A 10,704-nucleotide genomic window follows, 5' to 3' on the forward strand; every position below is an offset into this window, starting at 1 on the left:
GGTCTAGATTCTCTTGACTTGATTCTTGGCTTTCTTGGGTAGGTTTTAATTTGATTGTGGGTTCAAAAGGGAGTTCGATCTCACGGGTTCTCATCAATGGAAGCCTTGCAAGCAAAGAAACAAGGAAACAGAACAAGAACATATATAGCATGATGATGTGTAACATGTTTGAAGATGATACAATTGATGTTAATAGTTTTGTAAATAGCTTGTATGCTTGTGTTTAATTGTGAAAGCCAATGTGTACCATACTCCTATGTTGATGAATTTATACTTTCACCTATGCTGACGTGGCTAACACCACGACCATGTAGATACTAATGCTTTGGCTGCAGGTACCGCAGACATCGATGAGGACTTTGTGGTGCTATACTTAAGATACTACGATTGATGCTTTTCGCTTGGGTCGTAAATGAGTCGGACTCGGATAGTCCCCTTTGTAGTTATTTTCTTTATGGCTTGTGTCGGATATGACACGTATTTTGTACGGCCATTCTTTTGTGTAATTAATACTTTAATTAAGCTTTAAATAGATAGACAAATGTATGTCGCCATTGTTTATAACGGTACTTAGTTTATTTGATTTAATTTTTGCTGCATAGATGTTATACTCTGATATATCAGGTACATAATATAGGATGTGTACTTTGAATTGGCTGGGTAACTAATCGTCATACTGCTGTGCGATTTTATTTTTGTATAAAAAAAAATGAGTCATCACAAACTCTGTGTTGTATATGTATCTCATCATTATATGTTTAAAAGTTTTCGCTGCAATGAATAATCTCTGATGTGATATGCTTATGTTATGATGATTGGGTTTAAAAAAAAAATGTATTGAATTGGGTCGTCACATCCGATAATAGTAAATGAAATTTTGTTATAAGGTAATCAAAATGATGCTATTTCATATGCTTGAAACTTTTATAAAAAAATTGAGAGAAATTAAAATTCTACCTTATACAATCAGTCTTAATATACATCACATATATATTTGTAACTTTGGATACTGCATTTATTTGAAATAAATCATGCTGTATATCAATGATCCATCCCACCCTTTCCTCACTTTGCTTATTAATAATAATAATAATAAAAAAAAAATTAATCATAAAAATAGTAAAGTTCATAAAAAGTCTTATATATAAAAAAAAAGAAAAAGAAAAAAGCAAATAAAGGTAATTAGTTACGTGTTACGTATATGCTCCAATGGGAGGGGAGGGCTTACGCAAAGCATACAAACCACAAAGGGCCTGCGCACGCGCCTCTCATAAAAATCATAAACAGCGTGCGTACTCCCATTCTCTCGCGCATTGCGGCCTCTTCCAACTCCCAAGCCTTACCCACGTCCACATTCTGAGCGATTCCACCGCCGCTTCCTTAGCCCGCGCTTCCTCTCTTTTCTTTCCGAGGTATTCATTTCAGATCTGCAACTTCCGCTCCATTTTCATTACTCATTTCCGTGTTTGATGGCATTCTTCGGTGGTCTACTTAGCTAATTCGGCTTGCTTTTTGCTCAACACTTCCTATTAAATCTATGATAGTTATTAGCTTTCTATTTCTTTGATTTTCTTTTTATTTTTAATTTTTAATTTTTTGGTTTGTTTGTAGCAATGGTTGGAAGCATTGACGTTTATGCAGGCGACCTGGACACCGAGAAGATCGAGCCGTTGCCGGAGGACTTCGATCCGACGACGGTGATCAAGGAGCCTGTGCCTCCGGTAGTGGAAGTTGAGACCGAAGACAAGGACAAGAAGAGGGAGATTGTGCTTGGGAGGAATGTGCACACCATGTGCCTGGCCGTCACGGAGCCTGAATCTGATGATGAGGTCACTGGGGAGAGGGAGGCTTATATGGCTAGCGTCTTGGCTCGTTATAGGAAGTCCCTCATTGAGAGGACCAAGCGCCATTTGGGTATGTGATAAACTTTCCCGTTTGATTTCACTGGTTTTTACGAAGCATTTTTCATGTTCTTCTGGTTTTCTTGTTTGATGGTGCGCTTTTTGCAAATGGGGTTTGTACTAATGAAAGCAAGAGGCCGCTGTGATGTAATGTTGCTGAGGGTTTTTGGGCAGGTTTTTGCTTGGGTATTTTGGGATTTCTGTTGTGGTTGGGTCTTTGCAGGGTTTGTTTTATTGTTTCTTTGCCTTTTATATTTTTGTGTCATTTTGTATACTTCTTGTATGCTCAGGGCGCTTATGTTTTCTATAAAATTTATTTGATTACCTATAAAAAAGAAATCACCAATTATTCCAAAGTTGGTCATTGTACCATCAGTTAACCACCAGTTTCATAAATTTTTAATTGGGATATATTTAGTTATAGTTAGTGTTCAAAATTTTCTGCATCACATAATATCATTTTGGGACATGAGGTTGGAATTTATTTGTTGGAGCTTTTAGTATTGAAGTCGATGAATAAAACTCAGGAGAGTTCCACCGTGCATATAATATCTTGTTGTTCTTGTATATCGTCCTAACAAGTCAGAGTTACTCCATTACTATGATTTCATTCTAGCATGAGCTACTCCTAAGACATATATGAGTAAGCAACCTGGATGACAAGAAATGTATGAGCTGCTTTCTTTTCTTTTATGAATTCAGGCCATCAGTTTTATGGTTTATTTCAGGTTGGATTATGACATTTGTGGTTCTTTTTTTGTTTTTTAATTTTTTGGATGAGAATATTAGGGTTCATTTAAGTTACATTATTCTTGGTATGATAGACAACTAATGGATCAAAGAACATTATATGGTTGGTTCCAATTTACTATCTGCAATAAAATCCAAAATCTCTAAAGACTCATATTTAGCTCCATTTTTTCTTGACTTGTCTCTTACGTGACAACAAGGATTTGGGTTTTTGGCACTCGTTGTCTTCTGTCTTTTTGCCAATGAGCTCTAGCTTAAATAGCATATCCCTCCCCTTATAAGTGGAGAGTGGAAGTGTGGGTTCAAAACCCATCAGGTGTCGTGGAACTCACAAATAAAAGAAAAATTATTGCCATTTGTCTCTTCCAAGTTAACCTATGCAATGTTGACTATTTTTTGAGCGTTTGTAAATTGTTGTGATGGTAGAATTATCCTGCTTTTAAGTTTATTGGTGTTTGTGCGTGTGTTAATTCATGTGCAACAGACTGGTTTTCTCTTTTTTTTCCTCCGTTCTCTCTCTTCATCTCCCCCGCTCTCTTTTTCCTCCCCTGCTAGCGGTGGCGCGTGTAGGCGCGTCCCGTTAGAGTTTGGTTTTGGTTTGTTTTTGCTGGGTGCGTGGTGTTGGTTTTTGGCTGGTGGTGTTGAGGGGCTGTTTCATAGGTATGTCTCCATGGTGTTTCTTCTTGTAGCTCTTCAGACTTGGCAAAGATGGAGCATTGCTTCTCTGTGGAACCTAAATGTTTCTCTTTTTCGGCGAAAGCAGAAGCGTCTGAATTTCGCTTGGAGGAGAGGAGGAAGAGGTTTTGTGTGTTCATTTTTTTGGGTCTCCAAGGTTCAGTGTGGTTGATGGCCACTATTGAGGAGGCTTTGGAGGCTCTAATGAAGGACTTTGTCAAGTATTTTTGGGTGGATGTGAAAGCATTGATGGTCCAACGGGGTGGTAACAAGGCCAGCCGCTACCTAGAGGTGGTTGCCTACGCTGAGGGTGGTCGAAAAGGGGCTATTTGGCTCCCTGAAGGCTGTGAAGGTTGGGGTTGGTCTTGGGTTGTGGGTGAGTTGCGGAAGATGCTTACTTTTCTCGGATCAAAGGCTCAGTTACTGGTTTTTGAGGCATCTACATCGGAGGGGATGCAGAAGGGGGGTGTTTCATCGAGTCGTTTGGCTGGGGTTTCTCCATCCTTTGCGGAAGTGGTTCGAGGGGAAGCTGTTTTTCATGTCAAGCATCCTGGGCGGCGGGGTTTGGAGTTAGAGTTGCATGGGTTGGATCTGCTTTCAGAGGCGTGGTGTAGGGTGGTCGAAGATGGGAGGATGACGGTGAATTGCTATGATTTGGAGGAGCAACCGCACGGGTCGACGGAGAAGAATTCAAATCCAGCCTGCTTCCATGGTGCCGGCGAGGCTAGGAAGAAAGAAGCTAAGGCTTTATCGTTCGTGGAAGAAGCTCCTTGAGTGACTTTGGGCTGCTTTGGACCGGGTTTCAGTTTTCGTGTTCAATAGTGTTGGATTGGGTCTGAAGCCCAAACGGGTCAACCGGCTAGGACTAAGGCCATGGTGAAGAATATTTTTGCAGGCCTTGGGTCTTTGGGTTTCTCTGCTAGTTTGGAACCTGGTTCCGTTCCTTACTAGCTTGAGACATCTTTGGTGGCTTTCTTGGGCGTCTCTGGGGACTCTGTTATTCAGCAGTGAGTCCTATTGATTCTAGGTTCTCTTCCCTTCCCCCCTTCCCGGCAGTCACCAGAGGTACTGTCTTCGATGCTGGGGCACCGGTAAGTAATGTTGTTGGGTCTTTTTCTTTGGGTGCCTTTTCTTCGGCTGTTGCTTGCTTGGTTTTTCAGTCCTTAGATGTGCTGCCTCTACAAGTATCCTCTTCTTCTCAGTCTTGCATCACCTCCTCTCAGTCTTTTTCAGGAGTGTCTGAGTTGGGAAAGAGGTTGTGCTCCTCTTCTCTTGTGTTGTCGAACTCTAAGCCGCTCCAGAAATATTATCGGAAGGCTAGGGAAGCCAGAGAAGTGCATATGGACAAGAATCTTTTTGCTGATTCTATGGAAGCTTTGAGGCCAACTCAAGGGCTGGGGTTTCTATCTTTGCTTCCTAGTGATCCAGCCGAGAAAGTAGTTGTGCTTCCAGTGCAGGATAAGGGTAAGTCTCCCTTTCCGGTGAGGGGTTTTCTTTGGTGGGGGTTTCTCAGCCCGAGCCTGGTTGTCACTCATAAAGTGTCGGTCATATCTGCGTTGACTCCGATTGTTAAGGAAGGTGCGTCGACTTTGAGTTCTCCTACTGCCATTAAGGGAGAGGATTTCATGGTGAATGGTTTGACCCAATCTCAAAAGTGGCAAGTAGGTTTTGGTCTGTCTAGGGAGGTGGTTACATGGGAACAAGGCGACGAGGTTTGGGATGGGGAGAATGGCGACTCTTCTTACCCTTTGGGTGTTTTACCTCCCGATTTGGCCTTGGATTGGGAGTTGGATAGTGATGAGGATATGGATCTGTCATTGGCAATTTTGGAAGCCATTGAAAAGGACTTCCATCGGGGAGTTAAGGCAGCTCGTCCAAAGACCAAAGGTAGGAGGAAAGTTTTGAATTTGGTAAGCTCCATCAACTACGGTGATTCTAGCGCTTCCTCCCGGCATAGGAGAAGTAAGGCGCACATGGTGTAGGGTTGGGGTGTTCTGATGGTTTTGGGTTTGAGGGCTTGGGTTTTTGAGGGTTGTGGGGTTTTCTTTCTTGTTTAAATTGCTTTGGTAGTTCCTGTATATACTTTCTGTATACGTAGGGGCGCCTTATGTTTTTTTAATAAAACCTTTATTATTTATAAAAAAATAAAAAATAAAAAAATTTATTGTTTAGATCACATACATGTATGTGCATTTTATTTGTGTCATAACTAATTGTTTGCCTATATCCTTGATGGAATTTACTTCATTGGCTATATCTCTCCTTTCAACTTTTAGGACAATCAGTTTATTTTTTTGGAGCTGCCAAGATTAAATTCAAGACAAAATTGAATTTTTGAGCTGTTGCATCATATGAAGCTTAGAGCCTTTAACTGTCATTTCTGTGTATCATATATACACGTCTAAAGTTTTGGATGTTTTTAAGTGTTATTTTATGCTTGAGAAATTTGTTTCTTTTCACCCGCAAGTTTGTTTTTTCTCCTGTATAACTTGACATTCAATTTTCAGTTAGGGTTGGTGGCTTTTTTTTTTTTTTTTTTTTTTTTTTGTGGGGAGGGGGAGGAGAGCTGAACAATTCTGATGTCCAGAAAGTTCTTTTGCTTTTAATATATTATAGCCTTAAATGTATGATGCACCTTTTGTTGTTTCCTCATGTTCACGCATAGAATGTTTTCGTGCATAAAGGGCTTCTGAAAGTTTTTGTTTCTAAAATTTCATGATAGCATTTATGAAGACTCTTAATGTTGATCATTTTATCTTATCTTTTTTCTTTTGGTACTTTCTTACTTATCAAAAAAATCTTTTTTCTTTTGGTACTTTCCAACTCAGAACTCTATGCATTTGTATTGCATGAGCAAATGGATTATTCTGCGATGACCTTGTTTTTTTATTGAAAAAATATAGAAAAGTATGACATTGGTCTTTATATGTTCACCAAGTTCTATATGGGTAAAGTACTTTCCTTATCTTCAACATGTTTACATTAAAGCATATTATTACATGAAACTGTCATAGATAGAGGAATGTATGCTGTTCTCCCCCCCCCTCTCTCTCTCTCTCTCTCACGTACACACACACACACACACCGCCACGATTATAGTGAGGAAATGGTTCATACAATCAATATCTATATAGTTTTTGTCTGTTGCAGGAATTGCATTTGTAATTTAGCTTGAATTGGAGACAAGAAATCCCTTTCATTTACATGCGCAAGAAATTCTGACAGTCTTCACATATGAAAACTGCTAATAGGTTACCCCTATAACTTGGACTTCGATTATGGTGCTCTGGCACAGCTGCAACACTTTTCCATTAACAACCTTGGGGATCCATTTATAGAGAGCAATTATGGTGTCCATTCCAGACAATTTGAAGTGGGTGTTTTGGATTGGTTTGCCCGTCTATGGGAACTGGAAAAGAATGAGTACTGGGGCTACATTACAAATTGTGGCACGGAAGGCAATCTTCATGGTATCTTAGTTGGGTTAGTGATGATGAACTTAAGCTTTCTGAGCTTTTATTTTGAGATTGTAAAACTAAGTTCATTCCCTTTAAAAGAATCTAAACATATTGATTGATGTTGCAGGAGAGAAGTGTTTCCAGATGGGATTTTGTATGCCTCACGTGAGTCACATTATTCAGTCTTTAAAGCAGCACGAATGTACAGGATGGAGTGTGTAAAGGTGGACACTCTAGTCTCGGGTGAGATTGACTGTGAAGATTTCAAATTCAAACTTCTTTGTCACAAGGACAAACCTGCCATCATAAATGTTAATATAGGTAATGCTCTTCTCTCTCTCTCTCTCTCTCTCTCTCCACTCTAATTGTTTTATGGCTCACTCATCTTTTATGGTTCACTCATTATAACTTTGCAGGAACAACTGTTAAAGGAGCTGTTGATGATCTTGATCTGGTTATACAGAAACTTGAAGAAACAGGATTCACCCATGACAGGTTCTACATCCACTGTGATGGGGCTCTGTTTGGTCTCATGATGCCTTTTGTCAAACGTGTGAGTGTTCCATGCTTTGCTAACAACTGCAGGCTTCCAGGTTTGATGCGAAATTCTCAACAGGGTGCATATATATGATGCACGTGTTGGAGTCGTGTCTGAATCAGTAGTTAGATTCTCAAGTGGAAAGTACAAAGATAAAATTCCTCGCTTTGCTATCTTGATATATGACTTTGATCTGCTACCTGTAGTCTTGTTTGAGTTGGAAAAAATTTGGTTTGACTAGTTGTTAGGAACTAGAAACTCCAAGGTACGACCCACCCATTTAATGGAGCCTCATTTACATTCTACCTTGTTTTTGATGTGTTAAACACGTTTTTATTTTAATGAGCGTGTTAAACACATGTTGTTAGTGCTGTAAATATGCTATTTCAGATTGTTTTCTATTTAAAGCTGATAAAAATTGGAAAAAAACCATGACCCTTTGCTATGTCTTTTTTCCTTTGAGTAATGCTATTCTTCACACCACAATCACATGATATGCTGATATAGCATGTGCTAGTAGCCCTTTGATCAGCTATTGTAAAAAAAAAAAATAAAAAAATTTCCAAGGGCTACTAACCCATGCCATGTCAGCATAGTGTGGTTGTAGTGTGAGTATAACATTACTCTTCCTTTCCCTTCTCAATGGTTGATTGTTTGCTTTTCAATTGAAGTGCAAGGATATCATCAAGAAGCCTAGAAAAATATGCTTGTTTTCTCTATTATTGTCTTGGACTAGACACAATTCAAGACAATATGTCCATCTACATATTCTTCTTGCTGATCATGTGGTGTATACGTTCAGAAGATGCTATCTCCCTATCTTTTTTCTTTCTTTTTATTTATTTGTTTATTTTAAAAACTCATTCTCAGTCTTTGTTTTAAAAAATGACATTTTGAAATTTCTACACGTTCTGCTGTGCTCATTTATATTGGTGAACAGGCACCAAAAGTTTCTTTCAAGAAGCCTATTGGAAGCGTGAGTGTTTCGGGTCACAAGTTTGTAGGATGCCCAATGCCATGTGGTGTGCAAATAACGAGATTGGATCACATTAATGCTCTCTCAAGGAATGTAGAGTACCTTGCTTCTAGGGATGCAACAATCATGGGTAGCCGAAATGGCCATGCTCCTATCTTCCTCTGGTACACCTTAAATCGGAAAGGATACAGAGGATTCCAGAAAGAGGTTCAGAAATGCCTTAGAAATGCACACTACTTGAAAGATCGTTTAATAGCTGCAGGGATCGGTGCAATGCTGAACGAGCTGAGTAGCACGGTTGTCTTTGAGCGCCCACAAGATGAGGAATTTGTTCGAAGGTGGCAGCTTGCTTGCCAGGGCAACATTGCTCACGTTGTGGTGATGCCCAACGTCACAATAGAGAAGCTTGATGTTTTCTTGAATGAGCTGGTTCAGAAACGTGCTACATGGTTTGAAGATGGAGAGCTTCAACCTCCTTGTATTGCATCAGATGTAGGCAAAGAAAATTGTCTTTGTGCATTGCACAAGTGAGACAATTCTAGCAAAACACAAGCATGCAATTCCTTGTTTGTTTGTTGTGTCAGATATTCAATACCTAGAAGCTGCTCATTTTTAATAATTCAACTTTTTTTTATTTTATTTTTTATTTTTTATAGATACTAATTCAACTTTTTACCTATATGCGTCAATTACATTGGATCAGCTTTGAACCGTTTCTTAATTACATTTGATGCCATTCCTGAATCATTCTCTGGAGGCTAGGAATACATTCAAATGAGCCCAAGCCCTGCCACTGTAGGGACTGTGCCGCCCTCTTTATTTCCAAAAAAGAATGAGGGAGAAAAATTTCAAATCATACTGAAATTTGATCTCTGTTTCTCTCTCTCTCTCTCTCTCTCTAAGCAAACATGCTTGGCTGAGCGTCTACTTTTTTGTTCTTTGACCAGTGCCTTTGCCCGCACATGATTAAGCAAGCATTTAGGTGAATCTGTCTTAGTGAAACACATTTGCACATTGGTCAGCTGAAATAGTAGAACAAAAATTGCCATAAATGATGATTTATTAAAGAAGTGACGGTTAATCTCTATATGTTTTTAATTTTCAAATAAACTAGAAGAACAACGTTAAAAACACATGCCTTTGATGTTGCAAATTCAAAATTTCATTGAATTGCTCTTGAAACTCATTAGTTTTTCTCTCCCATTACTATTTAGAAACCATGAGTGTGGGCTCCTTAATTAGTTAATTCCTTGGTATGCGTGTAGGCTTGTAGGGAGTATGAGAAAATTGATTTTTCTCTTCCCCAAGCCATAGCTGCAAGCCCCCTGTGAGTTTTCTAAGTGTATGGTCGGCCACCCTTATTAAGGGGTTTAAATAGCTTGAAGATGGACCTTAAGAAAAAATAAAAATAAAAACTAATTCTAATGGGCTTTGGACTCTTCTTATCTCATAACTACCCCAAAGTTACCATTCATTATATTTTACTCCATTTTAAAAAAAATTGTAATTGCACTATAGGAATTTATTTAATTACACTAGAGTTCCTTGACTACACTAGAGTTCCTTGACTACATAGAATTGCATTTGACCTCCCCATGAAATATGTATACCGAAATAAAGTCCAAATAATTTATTGTCATTTTATTTCAACAACATCTCAATTCCTTGAGTCCCTAATTTAATCTATTGATTATTCTTATACTCTTACAATCCAACTTTATAGAGGATATTTATTTTAGTAACTCACTAAAGTGATGAGGCGTGCATGATACTTCAGAATAATCAATTCTCATTAAATTTATCTTAATGAGATTTTCTATCTCTTGATGAGATTATCAATTCCATCTTGAAGAGTAGCATTCCTATAATGCTACAAGTAATCACCCAATGTATTGAGGTATTGACCATATAAGATCTCACTTCTAAATGCATCAAAGTATTCACATTTGATTTTATAGTCTTCTCAGGATTGAGAGTCAATGTAATAAGCTGTCGTAAGTTTAATTATTCAGGTGATAGTAATTTATAAAATAATAATTCATAGTAGTCCAATTTAGTGTATTCCAAATTGTTAGATTTTATAGAATTGACTCATTCTGTATTACTCCGAAAATAAATACATTTATTTAAATGGTAATGGTAATTTACAAACCAAAACCCTTGGTTTTATTCAAGAAGAAAAGACTTCCAAAAAAATGTTTATAATCCTCTATTAAACCATCAAAAAATATTTTAACAAAATATTTGTGTTGAATAAAGTTTTTGATTTACAAACGTTCGACCTTTCCTTCCGAACGTTGGACATTTACTCTCAAAAGATGAATGATAGTCTACATGAAAAAAATTTAAAAGAGTTTTAACTTGTGTGTCCTTATGCCCCATTTAAGTATCTATGATGAAACCCTT

The 10,704-nt window shown here is 38.3% G+C and overlaps 1 protein-coding gene across 1 annotated transcript; it reads left to right on the plus strand.

The window, feature by feature from the left end:
• The first annotated feature begins 1,252 nt into the window (after positions 1–1,252).
• On the plus strand, positions 1,253–8,937 carry LOC133882338 (serine decarboxylase 1-like). Its single transcript, XM_062321481.1, has 6 exons — positions 1,253–1,412; positions 1,612–1,914; positions 6,578–6,809; positions 6,912–7,105; positions 7,201–7,337; positions 8,263–8,937. Exons 2-6 carry the CDS (start codon positions 1,614–1,616, stop codon positions 8,827–8,829), a joined length of 1,431 nt encoding a protein of 476 aa, XP_062177465.1. The 5' UTR covers positions 1,253–1,412; positions 1,612–1,613; the 3' UTR covers positions 8,830–8,937.
• The last annotated feature ends 1,767 nt before the right edge of the window (positions 8,938–10,704 follow it).

The sequence above is a fragment of the Alnus glutinosa genome, chromosome 11 (assembly GCF_958979055.1).
Source record: "Alnus glutinosa chromosome 11, dhAlnGlut1.1, whole genome shotgun sequence".
NCBI lineage: Eukaryota > Viridiplantae > Streptophyta > Magnoliopsida > Fagales > Betulaceae > Alnus > Alnus glutinosa.